Here is a 22648-nt window from a genome sequence, read left to right as displayed (position 1 = left end):
TTGTATAATTGTTATTCAAATGCTATTTGACTCCTATTATTAGGTGGAAGTTGTGTTTGAATGATATTATCAAGGGATCATTCATTATCTCTTAATCAGATGTACATAAAAATCTCAATTCACTATGTATACTTACTTATGGAATGACATCCTTTAATGTGAAAAAGGAATAAGAAGACTCCCCACTAGCCATCCCCAAATTAACATATTTTTTCAATTAAAATAGGGTAGCTGGAGGCCCCCCAGTGCCCTGCATCCCCCAAATCTGGAAACTGGGTCCATACCATATCTAATCCAAATTCCTGTTTATCACAACCTCTGTTTAATCTAGATGTTTTTAAATGCCCCCCTCCCAATTCCCTGATAATTCTGATAAGAGGTAGTTTCTCTTTGATTTTTCTTCCCCCGTTACCAAACAGGCAGCTCTGTAGTGGCTGCAGTTACGCTGATGAAGTCAACTTTGTCCATTCATCTGCTCCCAGTGAACATTATGATGGCTCAAACCCCAGAATGCCTTTGTCTACAGTGCTTTCAACATTCCCTGGCATTTCACAGTCAGCTGTTGGTGCTCTTGTAGTTTCTGTGACAGAGAAATCAATGGGGAACTTGGTATGTGCATCAGAGCAACTATGAAACCCATCAAACTGCATGGGAAACAATATTTTTACATTTGAGCTGGACATGGTCTTTTAGGAGTAGACATTACTTTAAACAAGGGCAGTGTGCACAAGGTGTGGCTTCGTTTTGGGTCTATTCATGTATGCCAATTCAGCGAACTGCACAGTTTGGCACTTATCACCCTGTAGAGCAGATGCAACCAGATCCAGTCAAGGCTGCTGAAGAGGGACGTGGGGCTGACCTGCTTAAAAGGGTCCAATGCATACACAATCTTGTTCTCAACTGTTGTTTGAATATAACTGCTGCCATGGGCCCTCACCATTGGCTTCAGAGCACTAGTTAATTAAAACTGACCTTCTCACATCAGCTATGCTTGATTTTTTAAAAAAGATGTTCTGAATTTTGTTTTGAAAAATCTTTTTCTCACATGAGTGTTTTCCCTCCTGCAGGTTAGAACAAGCAAAAGAGGCAGAATCTAAGGATGCTTTGAAGGACTTGGTTAATCTGATAACCTCGTTAACAACCTATGGTGTCAATGAATTAAAGCCAGCAGGTGTTACTACAGGGGCACCTTTTCTGTTGCCTGGATTTGCAGTCCCCCAACCTGCAGGCAAAGGTGAGATTACTTTCTTTTCTTTCTTTTAAAAAAAGAATGCGTAATCATATCTGCTTGTGGTTTGATTTGAAATTGCTGAAATTCTCAATCATCAGACTCTTAAGTGAGAAGACTGTGGCTCAGAACATTCTCAAAGCCCTGTAGTCTGTGGTCCACTTTACTCTCTTCCTTTTTCACATGCTCAACTTTGCTTCATGAGGCAATCTGTATGTGAACTTCTGGGACCCTCTGATTCTGAATTATTGCTTCGAATTTTTAAGATTTAAAATACAATACTATAGTGATGGTGTTGATTGAAATTATCCATCCCTTACAAGCATAGGATGCCATACTTTATAACAGCAATGCATTATGACCTCTCTCACCTTATATTGGTCTTGGGGGCCTCTTACACATCCTAACTGTCCTGAGAACTTCCTTCTACCCACTTCCTCCCACCTTTGGCAATGGTTTACATATTTATAAAACAAGTCAGTTCTTTCAGATATGGAAACGCCCAACAATATATAACGAGACAGAAGATTGTAAAATAAAAGTTATGTGTGGTCACCGTCTTATTTTCAGCATGTGTCCCTCCAGCTGTGGTGCTACTATTAAAACAGTCCTATCTGTCATTCTCACCAGTTGTTGACACAGCTGTCCTTAGGCCTTGCTTATTAATTGATTTATTTTTAAGGGATTTTTAATCCTACTCTTAAAATTCTCATTCTCTTTCTCTCTCTCTCTCTCTCTCTCTCTCTCTCTCTCTCTCTCTCTCTCTCACACACACACACACACACACACACGTTTTCTTAGATTTGTGAGAAAGGTGAGCCTGTACTATTACTTTCTTATTCTGCAGGCTCGGTTCATATGCAAGTATTTGCAACAGAGTAGAAATGTGTGACTCTAATTGTATGCTTTCCCCAGTATGCTTGAACAATGATCTCTCTGATTTTCCTCTCTTCCTATTATCCTGTAGGTCACAACGTGAGGAATATCCAGGCTTTCTCTGTCCTACAGAATGCTTTTCTGAAAGCAAAGACCAGCTACCTTGCACAAATTATTCTTGATGCCATCTTAAATATATACATTGCAGACAATGCCAACTATTTCATCCTGGAATCTCAGCACACTTTGTCCCAGTTTGCAGAGAAGATTTCCAAACTTCCAGAAGTACAGGCCAAATACTTTGAGATGCTTGAATTTGTTGTCTTTAGCTTGAATTACATACCTTGCAAAGAACTGATTAGCGTCAGCATCCTCTTAAAATCCTGCACCTCTTACCCATGTAGCATCATTGCAATGAAAACCCTACTTAAATTCACACGGCATGACTACATCTTTAAGGACGTATTCAGGGAGGTGGGACTTCTGGAAGTGATGGTGAACCTTTTACATAAGTATGCAGCTCTTTTGAAAGATCCTACACAGGCTCTGAATGATCAAGGTAAATATCCGCCTTTCTTTTAAATGCTGCTTTATCTGGTTCTTTTTCTCATATCTGACCAGTGCTTTTGTTGTGCTATTGGAAATGTGTATCTGCCTTACATTATTATATAATATTAAAAATGCCACTATTCACAAAATGTATGTAATTTCAGACTTCTTATCCTTCCAGTCACCCCATCTCCAAAACCATTTTATTGAAATTCTACTTAGAAAACAATTTTAGTTTTCTTCAAACTCTCAAAAGACATTAGGATTACTTCCAAGGGTGAAAACACTGCCCTTATAAAATTGATTAACCTCTCCTTTTGGCTTTAAAAATAACATACACATGTATGAAATATTGATGCACCATGTGCACTGCCTCTAGGTTGTGCCCAGTGTCCAAGATTAAAACAATTTTTCACACTGGGGTTGCGCAGTTGAGATAGCTCAGTGCTCAAAAGCGCTGCTTCTGTGCCACTACTAAACATTTATCTTCATGACAGCTCTATACCAGGGATAACATATAACCTGGGAATGACTCTTAGAATTAATGTGAGGGATGGTGAGAGCAGAAGGAGAGTGTGACCTGGTTTGCATGTATTGGAACTTGGATATGAGTTAAACAACCCAAAGATAATCTACAATTAGTTATTAAGTTAACTTTAGTTGTTTAACCCATTATTAATATATAGTGTCTAGGTACACATGTCATGGAGCAACCTCCTATCAGCTTGATTAATATACAAAATATTAACCCACAATTTGCCACTGTTACATGAGAACATGTGTGTGTAAGTGAAAAGGAGAGAGAAAGGGAGAAGCATTTTCTTTCACTGATGATTATCAAAACTATTTTCCAGGGGACTCAAGAAACAACAGCTCATTTGAAGACCAAAAGCAACTTGCTTTGCTGGTTATGGAGACCTTGACAGTACTGCTCCAAGGATCAAACACAAATGCAGGTATTTGGCAAATGACTGATAAGATGAATGGAAATATAACTCTTATGATGATGCTTGTCCTTGAATTGCACTTAACTCTGTATTGGTCTTTATGGTTTTGCCTGATCTCTTGAGATATGGTAGTGCTGAAGCAGTTTTTTGACTTTGAGGGTGGAAGGATTTATTAATAGCGGAATACTTAATTTATTTAATTTGCTTGGTCAGTGTTGCTTGATCATTTCCCTTAGTAACATATTGATTGCTAGCTATTGCAGAAGATGAACTTATTTCTAGCATGGTTCTATTAAAATATTTACATTTGTGGTTTTAAACTGCATCCATTTTAAAAAGAAAAAAGAAAAATCTGAAACTATTTTGAGAAGCTTTTCTTAACCTCTGCAATGTTTTATGGCTTACTGTATGCCCTTTGCCCATACCTTCCCACTATCAGCTATAAAGCTTAAAGTTGAGGGAATTGGCAGAAATTACAGCTTTATCTGGCTTGGTGTCTTAGAGACCTAGTGATAAATTAACTCTTGTATTTTCAACTATGCCTCCTAATCATTGTAATCTACCAAAGGTTAAATCAGTAGTCTTACCTTGTGAATGGTAACATTTTGCTTCTTATGGTGTTATAGGTGTGTGTTAGTCCAGTGTTGCCAACAGGAAGAAAACTTTTGCCAGCCTATTACTGCAATTTAGCTCTATTTTTTTTTCTAGATGTTTACACCTTCCATGATTTGCTCTTACAATTATCATTTGCAAATATGGGTAGGAATTCTGGATCAGTGATGCAATGCCACTTTAGCGTTTCTCATTCTTAGGATCATGGTGTGATTGTGAGCCTGCTGTGGTTTCACCTTGCCAAGTTCTGATTTAAAAATACTGGACTCCTGGGTGAAACCACGAGGCAGAGAAAGTGCAGGCACTGCTGAGGCAGAGCCAGATATGTCAGAGGCAGAACCTGTCAATTCTGAGATGAAGCTGGAATAGAACGTGGTGGATCAGGAGCAGAGCAAGATATAACCTGTTGTTTTGTGGTCAGAGCTTTGAAGAAAATGGTGGTCAAACCTGGAGACTGTCAAAAGAATTGCTTCCCTGGCGTTTCAACCCCCCAGTGCTGTTTTTCTGAATCAACACAGTTTAATTGGTTGATTAATAAACTACTGACAGTTTGGCAGCCCTGCTGTTTAATGGGTACTTTTATTAACCCAATGAGAGTGGTGGGTCAGTGCCATTGCTACTTCTGCCACCATGTCTTTAAAGTAATAGGAATGTAGAGGAGGTTGAGACTTGTTGTCATAGCACGGCTATGAAGTCTTTCTTATAGGACTGTGCCCCCCACTGGAGAAAGAAATAGGAAGTGAGAACTTTTCTATGGTACACTGACTTTCACAAGCTTTCTTGTATCCCTTGCAGTTTAGACTGCATTATAATTATTTCAGTACAATTAATAACATGTTTCACCTTGGATGCTCTGTTCTGCTATACATGTCTCAATTTGGGATAGGGGGAGCATAACAGATTGAAAGAAACCAAAAAGGCATTCCGAAAATAATATAGTAGTAGTTCAAAAATAATATAGTAGTGGTAATAAAAGATGATACATTATATAGAAATAGTATATATCTTTAACTGGGAAAAAATGTTGAAGTTAATTTGATATTCGTTAGGTCTCATCATAGAAGCCAATATTTTATAAACATGAGATGAAAATTGTCCCTTTTGCTAATGGTTTGCATTATATCAAAAATACAGATTACCACAGAGCTCATAATTGGAAAGAACACCACTTTAGGCAATTCCAAGAATCACTAAAAGGCTCTGACTTTGGTCTAACCTGATGTATGATGCAAATTCTGGCTTAATATTGTTTCGAATTGTGTGTTTTACAGTTGTGGGTTGTGGTCCCATATTACTGTGATGGGCAGAGGACAGTATGGCACTGCCAGATAATGGCAAGTTGTGGGGAGACAAGCTCTTCTCTCATTTGGTCCTCTCCTTGCCAATAGGACTTAGGTTATTCTGTCAACTTAACTGTAGGCCTTATGCTGCTTTCTCTGTCTCATGTGAAGGAGGCATCCAACAATAGGTTGGACCACTACTGCCCAGGAAAGGCATGGGTCCTGTGACTTAGGGTAGGTCTACACTTCTGCTTTATAGCAGTACTGAAGTGCAGTGATACTGTTGGGGCATAATCCACATTCTATATACCACTTTCATGGTGTTATTTCCTGCTTTTTATTTCACATTTGTAATGATTTGACACAAGGTGTAGATCTGGCCCTAGTGTGCAATGCTGGTGTTGGTGCTGAGGGACTCCTCCCAGTTCTTTCCCTGCCTTTTATCCAGAACAGATCTCTTTTGCCTTAACTCCTTCCCCACCCCCACCCCCAAATACTCTAATTCTCAGTATTGATTTATTATAGCTTCTAGACTTCCTTTACCATGCAATGTCCTCTTTAGGTCTGCAGCCAACTCCAAAAGAATCTGCACAGCCTCCATCTAGAAGTGCCTCTGTTCTTTCTCACGTGAAGCACCTACCAGAGAAGTGCCCTTTAGATAGTTAAATCTGGTCCATACCTCTTCAGAGCAAAAAGAAAAAAGAAAAAGAAAAGCCACCAATATTACACAGAGATTCTGTTCCCGTAACCAAACATGGATGGAGGGTCTCCTATACCTCATCAGTATTTGCCAGGGCTTCCCTGTTTTGGGAGAAGACCTAATTCAAAATAAGGATTTGCATCAGGGCAGCTTACATAGGGGACCCTCCTTAAACTACAAAATGTATGCCCTTTTTGGTGACACCACTCTGTGCTTTGTCCAATTCTCAGCGAGGGTAATAGCAACTGTTATGATGTCCAGGCAATGTATTTGGGTCAGGCAGAATTTTTATTTATTTTATTTATCATACTTATACCCCGCTCCTCAGCCAAAAAAGGCTCTCGGAGCGGCTTACACTTAGCAAAAAAGACAGTCCCTGCCCTCAGGCTTACAATCTAATAAAGACATGACACACAAGGAAAAGGAGTCAAGGAGGGAGGGAGGGAGGGAGAGAGAAAGAGAGAGAGAGAGAGAGAGAGTCCAGCAGGAGCAGGCCCCGATGTTACTTCTGCCTGCTCCTGTCCCCTCGGTCCTTCTTCTTCCCCACAGGGCCAAGATGGCAGCTTGCCCTGTGGGGGGGGGGGAAGAGTCCAGCAGGAGCAGGCCCCGATGTTACTTCTGCCTGCTCCTGTCCCCTCGGTCCTTCTTCTTCCCCACAGGGCCAAGATGGCAGTTTGCCCGGGGGGGGGGGGGGGAAAGAGTCCAGCAGGAGCAGGCCCCGATGTTACTTCTGCCTGCTCCTGTCCCCTCGGTCCTTCTTCTTCCCCACAGGGCCAAGATGGCAGTTTGCCCTGTGGGGGGGGGGGGGAGAGTCCAGCAGGAGCAGGCCCCGATGTTACTTCTGCCTGCTCTGTCCCCTCGGTCCTTCTTCTTCCCCACAGGGCCAAGATGGCAGTTTGCCCTGTGTGGGGGGGGGAAGAGTCCAGCAGGAGCAGGCCCCGATGCAGAATGTGAATGCCTCCTCCCATTCTTGATCTAGCCTTGGTTTTCTTCAGCAACAAAAAGACCACCCCCTTTCCAGTGATATTGCTGAAAGTTTGGGGTAACCAGGAATGGATTTTTGTGTGGAAGGATTTTGAGTGCCATTCAATTCTGATAATCAGAACAAATTCCTGGGCTCAGAATTCCTCAAGCATCTTTTGCACTGGGCACTTCTTGGTAGATCTCAGAGTTCTGGTAAAGAACAAAGTAGGTATGACCTTCTATACCTGATTCTCAGTATTGACTGGCTTCTCTGAATTGACAGTCATTACAGAATTTTTGTGCTAGTGTGGTTCAGAAGATAGTGTGATTACACATGACTTGGTGATAATCTAGCTATTCCTTTGTACTTGTTTGCTTCTAGGCATCTTCAGGGAGTTTGGTGGAGCAAGATGTGTACATAATATAGTGAAATATCCACAATGCAGGCAACAAGCCCTTATGATAATCCAGCAGTTGGTGTTATCACCAAGTGGTGATGATGACATGGGGACTCTCTTAGGATTGATGCACTCTGCTCCACCTACAGAATTGCAGCTAAAGACTGATATATTACGGGTAAGTGCAATAATGAAGAATTAATAGATATTTTAAAACTCTATAATTCGATCTCTACTGCTTTTTGAGGGGTTTTATCCTGAAAAGCAGGCTAAAAATATAACAAATCTGAAATAGGTTGTGCGTATGTGTTATGAACTGATGTTGTTACTTGACACGGGAAATCAAGATCTTACAATGTCTCTGAAAAATATAGTTCAAATTAATGAAGTTTCCACAATCTTCCCTCCACTGACGTCCACAAGAAAAAGGAAAAAGATAAATCAAAATCGCCGTCTCATAGGCGTATGCCTCCTAGAATCCCGCCCCCACTTCTGCTGGGATCACTGATTCAAGTTTTAGCAACCTTGGTACTGGCGGCTCAAATTGACCTACTGATACCGAGACAACATGTGGTGCTTCTGACCTCGATGTCAGAGGGAGAGATCAGGGACCCATCCCCTCTGGAGGGATTGACACAGTCCCAACACTCCTACGGTTGCCAGGATGAGCAATGGATCAGCTCTGGCCACCAGGGCTTTAATACGCCTTGAGACCGAGACTACGGTGTTGATGATCAATGCCACCAATACCATCGGTTTCCGCCAAGAGAGGGACAATTTCTCTGAATGGTTGGCACCATACCGCCCACCTTATCACTATTATGATTATCACCGTGACATGGATCGATACGGAGAACCCTCACAAGTAGCACCTCTACTTCAATATCCATTTTCTCCTCAATGCCGAGAACCGCCTTCTGCTTCTCTATCGCGACCTCCACTACCTGATACTGACAACCAGGTTCAACAGTCAATATCGTTCTCCCCTGAGAGGCTTCCTTCGACAATTCGGTCAATGCCGATCTTACATCACCCTACCACACAGGCTAGTAACATATCCCAACTGCGCGTTGTTCAAGTACCATCTCCACCACCTTCGACAGGTCCATTGGAACATGTGGATCATGTGGTTCAACGAACAACACCACCATCCCCACCAGAAGAATATGAGTCAGACGCCAGCTTCTCCTCCTCGGCACCACCATCAATCCATTCACCAGATGACGTGGCAACCACCCAAGGAGGAGCCTCACCCTCTGAAGTTAACTATCACTTTTCGGATCAAATCTTGTGAATGGCACAGGCGCTCGGGATCGATACACAGCAACCAGCGGAGCATATCTCAGACCCTGTCTTCGATGCCATATACACCGAGACCACGACACTGGTCTCAATCCCATTCTTACCTACTCTCCTTCACACCGTGAAACAATCCTGGAAAACACTAGCAACAATGGCTGCAACATCCAGATGGCTAGAATCTCTCTACAGAGTGCAAGAAAAGGATGCCAAGTTTCTTTTCACCTATCCTCACCCAAACTCAATAATCGTAGAATCCTCTCAGGGCAGATCTCAAAAGTTACACGCCTCCCCTGCAGACAAGGAGGGACGTCGATTGGACATATTGGGCCGCCGAGTCTATTCATCCACAGCTCTGGGACTTCGGGTAGCAGACTACCTTGCAATGATGTTGCACTACCAATTATTCCTGTGGGAGAAAATGGAAGTCCTCTGTAAGGGTGATCAGAGGAAATTGGCTAGAGTTTTTCAAATCGAAGCCCTCCGCTTCTCTAGGCAACAGCTCAACACTACTTGCCATCTTACAGATTGTGGAGCTAAAGCCATGATAGGAGCAGTAGCACTACGTCGCCATGCCTGGCTCCAGTCAGCAGGCTTAACCCGAGGCACGGTCAAGGATCTACCATTTGATGGTGAGGGATTGTTCAACACCAACACCGACGAGTCGATGGAGGCGATCCAAAAAGCCAAAAACACCGCCAAAAAGATGGGCATGTCTCCTCAATTCCAACAACCAGCACATAAACAATGCCGCTGGTTCCGACCACCGTGAATAAGGCTGTGGTTTAAGGTGTTTTCTGAACAGAGCCATTGTATATTTTATTCATTTTCCAAACTTTTTTTTTAAAGCAAAATTGATAAAGGGAAATATTGTGAAAGATAGCATGTGACACAGTGTCTTTATGGTTTTCATTCCCATACATCACAAATTTGTTCCTATCTTCCTACATTGGCGTTTACATAATAAGGCATTTTCAGCATTTTATTTCTTTATTCCATTTGTGTCTTAGTTTTGACCTGGGTTCCTAAAGTGTCTCACATTAGTTGTTCAACACACTACTCTTATTAAAAAATAATGCAGTTAAAAAACTAAAACCATTTGAAAAATGGACAGAGGAGAGGTGTGTGCTTGTGTGTGTGTTTGGCAATAGAGAAAAGTTCTAATTTTGAATATTTGTACACAAAATAGACTGGAGATTCTGTTGTGTCCATCCCATGACCAGATAGTTTCCCTACCTGAGCTGATGGAGTGGTCTGAGACATGGTACTGAGGTCTCCCAGGTTTAAGATGCTGAGTTTAGGGGCAGGTTCCAGAAGGTGGTGTTTGGGGATGATCTCTCAACATCATTCATGCAATCGGGTTCTAAGAAAAAAATGTAACATCTTCCTAAGATCAGTCTCCATGCCAGATGACTGGGAAGTGGCCAGTGTATGCCAGTTCTTTTAAAAGGAATCCAGGAAATTACAAGCTGGCTAGCTATGGTGGAAAGCATTATTAGAAATAAAATTATTAAGCATATAGAAGGACAAGTCTTGTTGAAGAAGAATCAACATGGCTTCTGCAAAGGTAAATTCTGTTTCATTAACTTTTTAGAGTTTTTTGAGAGTGTCAGCAAGCATTTGGATAGAGATAATCCGGTAGACATTGTTTACTTGGACTTTTAAAAAGCTCTTGTCAAACTAATGTCCAAATGCCTGGGAAAATAAGTACATATTTACCTGGCTCTGAGAAAGATGACAGTGTCGGTACCAGACAAGCTTCCTTGGGGAAAATATTCCATAAACATGGGGCTTTCATAGAAAAGGTTCGTTCTTGTACTGACACCCCTGAGCTTCTGTTGGAGGGTGTACACAGAGAAGGGCTTCTGAAGATAACCTTAGGGACTGGATAGGTTCATACTGGGAGAGAGCCTGTTGCCGCACCCAGGGCTCAGCTGCAGCACGTTAGAGCTCTGTGGTCAGAGCCCCACTCATGAGGAGCCCCTTTCCACCTGAGTAGATGTCTGCTGCAGCCTGGCACTTCATTGAGGTTTCCTAAGTTGGGCCTGCCTCCTCTGGTACTGTTACTCTGTGGGACTTGGGGAGTGCTCAGCCTGAGGCAGACTCCCCTTCTTCCTGAGCGGCTGGAACCTCAACACGATCCTCTACAGACTCAGGCCCCTGTTGCAGTGCGGACCCTGGCAGGAACTGGGCATCATCTTCTGTTGGAGCCTCTTACTTCAATGGGGGCATGACAAGTTTGGAGAAAGTGGATAGGGAGAAGCTTTTCTCACTCTCATATATTATTATAACCCCGGGTCATTCATTGAAAGAACTACTACTACATGCAGTGCATAATTAAACTGTAGAATTCGCTTCTACAAGATGTACTGCTGGCTGCCAACTTGGATAGCTTTATAAGGGGAGTAGACAAATTAATGGAGGATAAGGCTGTCGTTGGCTATTAATCTTGATGGCTGAATATTATCCCCAGGATCAGTAGAAGCATGTCTCTGAATACCTGTTGCTGGGGAACCTGAGCAGGATGGTGTTACTGCTCTCATGTCCTGCTTGTGGAATTCCCATAGGCATCTGGCTAGCCACTATGGGAGAGGAAGGCTGTGCCTGAGTTTTAAATCCAATGGTAGAAGAAGCTTCTTTGAACTTTTTTTTTTTTTTGTATTTATGTAGGATTTTTGTGCGTGATGAATGGATCCTATGTGCTTGATCCTGAGCAGTTTACCTTAAGCATAGATTATTTGTGTGTGTGTGTGTGTGTGTGTGTGTGTGTGTGTGTGTGTATGTATGAGAGAGAGCATGTTTTTTGTTTCTAGTGAATCTTGAAGCCGATTCAATATGACAAGTTCATCACTCCAAAATGTGTATCAATTCAGGAAGCCTGACTAATGTTTCACATGGTTTGTCCAGGAAAATTCTTTAACTTCTACGTCCAGACGCTTCACGTAAAGTTTAGAAATGTTTGACATTGCAACATTTAGAATAGTTGGTCTGTGGTGTCCTGTTTATTTTTGTCTTGTTTAAATATCCATGTAGGCCCTGCTGTCTGTGCTGAAAGAGAGTCATCGCACGAGGACAGTGTTCAGAAAAGTTGGCGGATTTGTGTATGTCACATCGTTACTTGTTGCCATGGAAAGATCCTTGTGTTCTCCACCGAAGAATGGCTGGGAGAAAGTGAACCAGAACCAAGTGTTTGAGCTGCTCCACACAGTGCTCTGCACCTTGACCGCAGCAATGCGTTACGAGCCAGCCAACTCACACTTCTTCAGAACAGAGATCCAGTACGAAAAGCTGGCTGATGCTGTGAGGCTGCTTGGCTGCTTCTCAGACTCCAGGAAAATAAGCCCTTTGAACATCTTCCCCTCGAATACCCAGCCGTTTCAAAGACTGTTGGAAGATGACCTCATCTCCATGGATTCTGTGTCACCCACTTTAAGGCACTGCAGCAAACTCTTTATTTACCTCTACAAAGTAACTACAGACTCTTTTGACAGGTATGCTTTGTGAGGTTTGGGGTGGAGTCCTAAATACAGCGTTGTTTGGGAATATTGTATCTCATTTATGTTGCTCAATGTGTCCTTAGGGCATGGTTCACTCCTGTTTTCTTCTGAGATTGATAATTGCCAACCTTTTTTTTTTTTTTAGTCCCCAGTACTTCATAATCAGTGGTTTATTGTCTCTGCAGTTACAAAATTACATTGCAGAGAAGGGGTTGGGCAGAGGATCTGATTTTTGGCAATATAAGCAAAGGAAGATAGGGCTCCTGCACCTTTAATAGTTGAACCGAAGGAGGAATTTCAGGTAGTTGAGCAGTTGCTTATGCCAAATTTCTATCATCTGCAACTTTTAAAGGCATAGGAGCCCTACCCTATTTGCATCTGCTCAACCATATATTTACCTAACAATTTGTCATCATTCATTAATAACATCTGGATCATCCAAGGAAGGGCCACATGGTTACGACATTTTGTTATGCAAGGGTTCCCTTTGTTTTTCATTCTGTTCTGTATCTCAGACCCAGCATCTGGCCCATTAAAATACAAGTTCAGAATTTTACATACGTTTTTTAAATGATATTTGGAATTTAAGGATGTTTTATTTTTTAAATAAAAGATAGTTAGACTACTTATTTGTATATTAAAATATTCAGCAGTATTTGACTTCTGGGATTGTAGAATGTGTATTTAACAGGTAATAATATTAGGATTGTAAACCAAAGTGATGCATTTAAATATAACACAGCTTACTATTCATTGCTTTCCTCTTGGAAATTAATAAGTTGGGCTTATAGTTTTTGATGTTAGCATGTTCTGTGACTTTAACAGCTCTGTTGCTTTCCGGGAAGACTGACACAGTGAATATCCCTCACCCATAATTACTTATATTACAGAAGACTTTGTAATTTGGATGGTTTTAAAAGGGGGTTGGATAAATTCCTGGAGGAGAAGGCTATCAATGGCTGCTAGCCATGATGTCTAGGTGCTACCTCCAGTATCCGAGGCAGTCAGCCTGAGTGCACCAGTTGCTGGTGAACATGGGTGTGAGGGTGCTGTTGCACTCATGTGCTGCTTTGTTGTTCCCTGGTCAACAGCTGGTTGGCCACTGTGTGAACAGAGTGCTGGACTAGATGGACCCTTGGTCTGATCCAGCATGCAACTTCTTATGACAAAGTTATCTTGACTTTTCATTCAGACTTCAACAGCAATTTAAATGTTCCCTGCTGCTGTTAAATATTTCTCACTGATTTTAATACTGTTTTTTAAATGTATTACTGTTGTGATTTTATTGGATCGGACTAAAAGTATTTTCAGATTTCTAACTGATAGAATTGGGTCATACTCTCTGGTACTGGATAATACTGGAATTTAAGAAATCTAGGTTAATTTTGTTGCATAAGTACTTCTAATCCTTTTTGTCTTTCTCATTCTTTATTAATTCTCTCTCCTTCCTCCATTAAATCTCATTAAATTTTGCAGACTTCCTAAGGATATTATGTTAGTCCTACAGGTGAAAATGTAATCATATCTGCTTATATTGCAAACCTGGTACTCAGTTATTAGTCTCAGACTTGCGTTAATAACCCCAAGTTTTTTTTTCAAGATGTCAGGCTGAGTAGATGCAGATCATTTACTAACAATTTCCCTTAGAAATTCAACAGTTATTTTTAAAACAAAACAAAACTACCTGCTTTGTATGTCTTCGTGTTTACTTCTTGTGTTCTCTTTGTCCTTTGTTCTGGCTAATTCTGCAAAATGTATTTCGACTGGGAAAACTGTAAAACTAACAAAGCTTCCAGCCTCTTGTTTTCTTTTCTAACCTCTCTATCCCCTCCATGTCTGTTTTGTCTGTAGTCGTGCTGAACAGATCCCTCCTTGCCTGACAAATGAGTCTTCTCTCCCCTCTCCTTGGGGCACACCAGCTTTGTCCAGGAAAAGGTACTGATCTTCTTAAGAGAAGTTGCACTTTCTATTGGCTTCACATCTTCGTTGGGTCTATTTTTGTTATCTTCCTCAAAGTGATGTCTGTTAATGTCGTTCTATGTTCTTCAATCATTGTTAATTTGCTGGCAAGTTAGCAAATTCACATTTACTTGAGTGACACTTTGGAATAATTGCACAAATAAGTTAGGAAGGTTTGTCCCCTATTTGGCAAATGTATATCCAGGATTAAGGAAGATGACATCTTGAGGGAATGGTGTTGTTATAGGACTCACCATATTGATTGCCATGAGAGAGAGAGAGAGAGAGAATCCCACAACACTGTTCTCATGTGTTTTTTAATGTGGTTTTTAAGGCACTCTCTACACATGGATTAGAATTATGTGTTGGGACACTGTGATGGTAGAGTGGACAGTAACATTTCAGACTGCAGCTCTGGGGGATCAAATTGAATCAGACAAGGGACATGTACTGAATATTTTAAAGCCACATGAAGTGATGTTTCTCTGCACCTGAGATTGTGGTATGGATTGAGACAGTCAGGTCAAAAGGAATTACGCCTTTTATTGTATAAAAGAACAAGTTATGACAGATTGAGGTGCTGGAAGTTGGATGAAACATGTATTCTTGTGAATTATGTAGATTCACAAGAATCTGTATTGAGCCAGATTGGTGTAGTGGATAGAGTATTGGGATAGTATCCATTTCTGTCACAGCACTAGCGCTAATGATGTTGCGCTAGGGTAAACGAATGCTAGCACAACGCCATTAGCGCATGCTAGGAAACGAGGAAAAGTAGTCAGTTGCCTCTTTTCCCCTTTGTGAAGCAAGTACTAATGACGTTGTGCTGGCATTGGTTTATGACTGCTCATGGTTAGTGCTAGCACTGTGACTGCATTTAATATTACCCTTGGATTTTGACCAAGGTTACATGGGTTCAAATCCTAACTTGGGCGCATGACATTAGGATAGTTACTTTCTCTCAGCCTAACCTATGTTGTGGGAATGTTGTGATGGTGAAAAGGCATGTCGGGCTGACTATGAATGCCACTTCTGAGCTCCTTGAAGGAATAGTGAGAATTACTGTCATGGGAAGTCCCTCTTTCCCATCAGTATTGGGTATGCGTCTATCTACTTTTTCTAACCCTTCATATTGCCACTTATTTCTTGCTCGTAGCTAATCTAAGCAGTAAACTAAGATATTATTCTATGATCATTTTGTATTTCATACTGATCGTCTTACTAATTTCGCACAATAATTATAATGAGAATAATGGCACATCTATAAATAAGTACTTCTTTTTTTATGTTCTCTTCTCTTGTCAGTTAGTTGTTTGCCATTAGCTCTCGTGCCTCCCACGCCTCCCCCCCTTTTTGTTAGTTTCTCATGTTTATTGGTTTGTCATGGTCGGCAGAATTGGAAGATATTATCTGGGGCATTTCTCTGATGGTTGAATTTAAGGGTCACTTAGTTTCCTCGAAGTTATAGCCCTTGAGCACAGAGTGCAGTTTCTTAGGATTACTAGTTAAAAGTATTAAAATTCTAACAAGAAAAATAAAGAGTAGTTGGCTGAATTATGGGGAAAGTTAGTTGCTTGGTGTCTTTCTCCATTTTGATCTTAAAATACAACAAAAATACTTCGTGTAAAGATTTTATAGAACATCTTCTTGTTTTAAATTTGGATAGCATTGCTCATAGTTGACCTGATGATGGCTCCTGCAGATTAAGTTAAGTAAGTTAATTTGTGGCCTGTTCCAAGCATATGCTGCTTCTGCTTTGCATAATCAACCTCTGATTGGCCTGATCAGAAGTTGATTTGTGACATGTGAGCTGAGGCAGTATGAATTCATTGTGAGTTAAATAATGATGATGATGATGATTGATTTACACAGCACCATCAATGTATATGGTGCTGTACATAGTAGAACAATATAGGCTTACATTCTAATAAAATAACACACCATTAAACAACAATTAGTTCTTAGGTTAACGGTGGGTTGTTTACCCATGATTATTCTGTAGTGTCTGGGTTCGCACATCACGAATTGACCTCCGATCAAACTGATTGGCTGTTGATTGTGCAAAGTGGAAGCGGAGCATGCTGCAACAAGTCGTGGATTAATTAACCCATGATTTCCCACCGTTACATGCAGATGGGGCTTGGGAGAATGCTATGGGTTTGCTTTTATCACCACATACCATCCTGTGTTGATTCTTGCCCCCTCCAGCCCCTCAATTTGAACTTGGGTAGGGTTAATCATTATTAATGCCGATGTAGATATAATGCTATGTCATGGTTAAATGATGGAAGGGAAGGAGAAAGGTTTTCATAAACCCACAGCATTTTTGCCATCTAATTATGGTTAATAGGTCAGGGATGTTACATATATGCTGGACTTCTTTGTTTCTGCTTAGAAAAAATAAAAGTGGACTAAGGGCAAGTGCAGATATAGTACTTGTGATTTCTGAACTATGTTTATGCAAGTAGGAGTTGGCTGTAGGTTCCTTGTACCCTTGCCCTTCACAAGTAGGGTTTCTCTTCCCACTTCCCCCCTCTAGGCTTAACTGTGGCTATCTGTTGTACGTCGGGGTAACATTAACTGTGGTTAGGATTGTCTTGACTTCATATATATAGTGATACATAAAGATTCAGAGACAGCTGTGATAAACATTAACGTTTATAAGTGCAGACCTGTGTCTAACACAAATTGTGGAAATATTTCAAATGTAATAAGTGATTATTCAGAATTTGTTCCTGTGAAGCCATATTGTCAATTTGGGAGGATGTAGAATTTCTTTGAGACCTGATGCAACAAAATCATCCTTAAGAGTTTTAAGTTAAAATTTGTATAAATAAGTATAAATTAACTATTGAAAAAACCTCTGGGCATTTAAAAACACTTCTTTCAAAGCATAAAACTGTATCTATTAATATTTATGGTAACCAAGTGTTTGGAAGTCTGTTTGGTTGGGCTGGCTTCTGCTACAATGTTAGAAAAGGGTTTTTTAGGGGAAAAGATGTCTGCAAATCTGCTTCCTGAAGCCTCACAGTTCTTTCTTACCCTGAAATTTATAAAATTTAGGTTTGATGGATTATAAATTTTGGGTTCAAGGACATAGTGGCAGACCTCTAGGTTAAAAGTAGAAATGTACAAAGGACGAAATACAAAGACCTGAAGAAAAATCATTCCCATCTATGTGATATTTTTTTCATTGCTTATTGGAGAAAATTGTGACCCACAAAAAATGGAAATGTACATATCAAAGTGTGTCTGATACACTTTCATAGATGTTCTTCATCAATAGGAATGCTTTGTTAGAATCAACACATTTGTCTTGTATTTTAATTTGCCTTCAGAGCACTGGTTTGTAATTTTGCCAAGATTGAGGATATGGCAACCATCTTAGTGTTGGAGAGTGGGTATGTGAGTAGTACTGGAGTGAGGAGGTGGTTAGGGGTAGAGGACAAGTATGTACTAAATCTGCTTAAAAGTTGTTGGTACTAAAAGAGACTTGCACGGCTACTCTGCTGAGACACTGTTATAGTTAGAATGGACCAAACTTGTTCTGAAGAAAGGTACATGTCTCCATTATCCTGTGTGTTAGATGGATTGAAGTGGGATCATAGCTCAGTGGTTGAGCTCATGCTTTGGATGCTGAAGGTCCTGGGTTCAATCTCTGGTATCTCCAGCTAAATGGACCCCAGGTAACAGATGATGGGGAAAGTCTTCTCTCTGCCTGAGAACTGATGCCAGTTAGATTGGGCTAGATGGACAGATAGTTCTGTCACAGTATAATGCAGCTTATATTGTGTGCTGGTGAAAGCTAAATTCCATATTCTGATCTTAATTTGGCTTCAAATGTTGGATCCCTGGCCACAGCTGTACTGATAGGCATAATGTTGCTTCTGTGATAGCACGAGACTTCTTTGGACTGATACAGATAATTTATCTGACGCTAGCATGGCATTTTAAGTTTCAGTGAGAGGAGATGAAGTAACTATAGTGAAGGAGGCATGGTTGCTGGAAGTTTCAAAGGTTTGCACTTGAATATATTCAAAATTGAAGTTGCAAAAACATGCATTTTGCAAATATTTGCTGCCGCTACTTTTTTATGTCACTTTATAATTGCCAGAAATATAGATGTTCCTGAAGAATAATCCCATGTGGTGTTAATTACAAAGGCTATGAGAAGAGACAGCCTGCTCTGCTCTTCCAAAATGTTTCTAGTGTTCCGACATGGAGAGAAATAATTATATTGCACACAACATATATAACACCATGTGGGAATGGCATGCAAATCTTTATATCAATCCACATTGGTCATTTTATCCTGTGCTTTCTGGAGTACTTCACATTCATTAGGTCCAAACATAGTTGGATGCAAGGGAGGTCTCCACATCTCCAGCTGAGTGTACAGTTCAGCTGGGTTAACTAGCTCCTCTAAATCATTGGAATGAAAAACATGACTTGTGGCTCTTCTTTGCTATTTGGCTTCTGGAGAAAGCTTGCTATAATGTCTGTAGGCCTATCCCTGTAACCATAAATACTAGGGAATTTTTGTCGTTGTTAAATTGGTCTTTAAGAAAAAGCCAGCAAGCCGTATCTAGTATGTGACCTGGCAAAGCCTATTTCTTGTGTGAAAAAAAGGTATGATCAGGAGCATGTATTATGAAAAGTGAATATTAAAAGATTACTGGTTTGCTTGAAGAACATAAACTCAAAGCCCTTGGCATACTTAATCGAAATGCTATATTTGGAGGAAAGCTTAATGTTATATGTGAATTTTAAAAATCTTATTTTCCCCTTTTTCATTAGGCATGCGTATCATACTACTTCAACGCCACCAGTTTTCCCTTCCAAAACCCCTGCTGATTTGAAGCTGAACAAAGGAACTGGGCCGCCTCTGCAAAGCTTGGATGCTGTCATCATCCATCCTGGAGCTATGCTTTCCATGTTGGACCTCTTAGTCTCTGTTGGGTCAACTACGCAGCCGGAAGTGAGAACGCTTTCAAGTATATCACTTAAACTGTGGGATTAAATGCTAGAAGAATACTAAGAAAGGGATACATAGGCCTAAAAAAACCTGTTTAAATCTAATTGTCTTATCTTGAATTATTTAAAGGCGATGCTGAGTTCTACTAGGTGGCATTGCATTTAAAACTTTGAGTTTATAAACTTAATGGCTAGAGTCCAAGGAACAGCACAGCTAGTTTCATGTGATAAATGGTTTGTGCATGTTTCTAAAACAGCAGTTCCCTGTGCCACATAGCAAACGACTTCTGAAATGAAAGAGGAATGAGTTTGTAAGGACACAGTCCTATGGGTTGCACCCTTGTTGATTGGAAGCCTCTAAACTCTGAGGCTTCCAATCATCCAAAGAGTGGGCGAAGCAATTTTCATCTCACTGTTGTCCGTCTTTAGTAGTTTTTGCTAGATGTGCTTCCAAGCTCGTCTAGTGGGGCGAGGATGGGGTTGGGGAAGGAGGCTGGAGAAGCCTCCGGATATCCCTCTCCTCCAAGGTTGCTTTTCTGACCTCGGAGAGCAAACCAGCACAGTTCTTTTCGTGCCAACTGCAGGGGGGGGGGGGGGCGGACTGTTGTCTCTGACCTCGGAAGTGGGATTCCGAGCAATCCTATGGTCCCTGGGACATCATCCCTGAGACCCTAGGATTGCTCTTTGAAGCAGTTTATAATATGACATGAGGGCCTGTTGTTCAAAGTGGAAAAAGTCAATAATCCCATTGGGCATGCTAAAGTAGCTCATTGGATTACAGACATTATATATATATATAAAATACCTACTTGAGAATTTGAGTCTGCCAGTTTTTCATTGAAGTGGTTATCATGATTTTATATTCTCTGGTGGCTATATTGGAAAAGCCAATATCCACAATAGCAGGAACTTGCAATTTCTAACATGTAATTATTATTTCTTCTTCGTGGTCTCTGTGCATCACACATATATGGGCTCTGCGCCTGTGCGGAGCCTTGTTCAGGGGAAAACTTCTATAGCTGAGGCGTTTTGGTCGGGAACCCCTCCCCCACACCATACTGTGCATGACTAAGGGGGTTCCCGCCTCAATCTCCTCAGTTCTCTTTCGACCGCCATTTTGGTAACCTCGTTTGGGGTATATGTGTGAATGCACAGATGACCACTCGAAGAACTACGGTTACTGGTAAGCAACCTGCATTTTCCATATACAGTATAAGTAGATTATAGTTTATATGTTGTGAGGACTGTATTGGTTGGCTGATAAGTGAAAATAAGTGAATTTTCCATCCAAAAACAGTTTAGACTGCCATACGTTTTCTTGGCTGAAGGCTGGTAGATCAGTTATAAAAAAAAAAATCAAATGAAAAGAAAATCTAAATATATCAAAAGAAGTTGTCATTATTCAATGGGATTTTGGACATCTCTTAACAATGCAGGGGATGCCTTTGCCAAGGTTTGTTTGTTGTTTTAGATTGGTTTTGTCTTTGTTTTATTTACTTGTACGTTCAATTTGTAGCATGCTCTAGATCTTCAGCTTGCCGTGGCCAACATCTTGCAATCTCTAGTGCATACAGAAAGAAATCAGCAGGTCATGTGTGAAGCTGGGCTCCACGCACGTCTTCTGCAGAGATGCAGTGCTGCTCTTGCTGATGAGGACCACTCTTTGCATCCCCCACTCCAGAGGATGTTTGAAAGGCTGGCCTCTCAGGCATTGGAACCAGTGGTGCTGAGGTAAGTGAGAAGGGTTGGTGTTTGGGCGAGTTAAGTGTGGCGGCGCGAACTTGTAATTTAGCTACCTAGGAAGAGCTAAATTAAAGCTCACACTGGCAAGACAGTCAGTTTAATCCAGATCCTTCTCACTCACATTGAGTGGATGGTATTTTATTGTATAGGCTTGGAGATTGGTTAGTAGGATTCTTGAGAGAGAGAGAGAGAGAGAAGATTGAACGTGTTTGGTATTAAACTTGTGAGTAAGAATGATCTTGTCCTGTACCTGATTTATTTTAAGTTATGAATATTCCCTTTTGCTGCTTATCATGATACTAAGAGAATGGGATAGTTGTGTTACGCAACACAAAATGTATTTAAATAAGACAGTGTTTTACACATGACATTTTTTCCGTCATGGGGACAATCTCCACATTAAAAAAAAGTCTTGCATATTGTCACTTTTTCAAGTGCTTCTTTTACTTTTAAGTACATAGATCACAATGTTGGTGATATGTTAAAAAGTATAATGCTTTGAAGCAGCTCTCAGGTCAGATTTTTTGCTGTTTATCCTTTTGTGTGTGAGACAAAGAAAACAACTGACAAAGCAACCTTCCTAGGTTTGTTGGAAAAGCCGAACTATAAACTGAAAACTATTTTAGCAATGCAAATGTGGCCCTCTGAAATGCTGGTCGCTATTGGCATAGAAGCAGTGTTCTAGATGCATGCTTATTCCCATCTGTATATATGTTCAAGTGGGAGTCCTTAAAGCAATCAAATCAGAAGACATCTTAAACCATGGCTTTAAGCAAAAAGCCTTATTCACTGTGGTTAAAGCCATGGTTTCAGGTGTCTTCTGAACACAGCCTGGCTTTCTGGCTTAACCACCATGGTTAAAGCCATGGTTTAAGGTGCCTTCTGAACAGGGCCAATGTCTTGAAGTTTCTCTTATTCTCCATACACTCTATTTTACTCTAGGGAATTTTTACGTTTGGGAACTCCTCTGAATTGTGGAGCCTGGGACAAAAAACTGTTGAAGCGATATCGTGTACATAAGCCGAGCTCACTCAGTTATGAGCCAGAGATGAGAAGTAAGTATTCAATTTTTAAAAAATATATTTGAGGTACTTGTAAGCAACTCTCAGTTATATCCGGTCATGCTTTAATTAAGCTTCTGAGAGAGAACAGGTGAGATTTCATTCGAATCCAATCAATATATATTTTTACAGTCAACATTCACACAACATTTTATACGGTGGAGCTAACAACAATAGATTCAGGGTGGTTGCACAGAAGGCTGAACTCACATTAAAAACAAGTGCTTGTTAAATCAGTCCTCAGAATGTTCATGGAGGTTTCATTTACACAAATGTAAAGTTATAAACACAGACTGATGAACCACAGTGCCATCTGCATAAATGGAAGTATTTAAAATTAAATCAACCAAGTCCAAATGAAATCAATAGAGGGAAACAGACCCAAATTCTGCTATGCCAAGTAAACTGGATTGTGAATTGAGTTTGAAGAGAAAAATGTGCTCCCTTTTTGCTCTTTCCAATTAAGCACAGTAAGTCTTAATGGCCGTATCAGTAAAGCAAAATGAAAGCTTGGCGGCACCCAGATACAATATACAATTCACTATTTAAAGGCAGAATTTAC

General features: G+C 40.7%; 1 protein-coding gene across 8 annotated transcripts in view; it reads left to right on the top strand.

The window, feature by feature from the left end:
• The window catches only part of WDFY3 (WD repeat and FYVE domain containing 3), a 154567-nt gene that overhangs the window by 47664 nt on the left and 84255 nt on the right, over positions 1–22648 (top strand). For 7 of the 8 annotated variants that reach the window (XM_063136183.1, XM_063136184.1, XM_063136186.1 and 4 more), the window contains exons 8-16: positions 1068–1234; positions 2196–2663; positions 3508–3609; positions 7538–7731; positions 11886–12343; positions 14201–14284; positions 19106–19286; positions 20799–21013; positions 21968–22080. In XM_063136183.1, coding sequence (XP_062992253.1) covers positions 1068–1234; positions 2196–2663; positions 3508–3609; positions 7538–7731; positions 11886–12343; positions 14201–14284; positions 19106–19286; positions 20799–21013; positions 21968–22080 — 1982 coding nt within the window. The remainder of the gene's footprint in view (positions 1–1067; positions 1235–2195; positions 2664–3507; positions 3610–7537; positions 7732–11885; positions 12344–14200; positions 14285–19105; positions 19287–20798; positions 21014–21967; positions 22081–22648) is intronic. The other variant, XM_063136187.1, reaches the window with a different exon arrangement.

This window comes from Elgaria multicarinata, chromosome 10, assembly GCF_023053635.1.
Source record: "Elgaria multicarinata webbii isolate HBS135686 ecotype San Diego chromosome 10, rElgMul1.1.pri, whole genome shotgun sequence".
Classification (NCBI taxonomy): Eukaryota; Metazoa; Chordata; class Lepidosauria; order Squamata; family Anguidae; genus Elgaria; species Elgaria multicarinata.
Note: the sequence above shows the minus strand (reverse complement) of the source record. Positions and strands in the feature narration are given on the sequence as shown.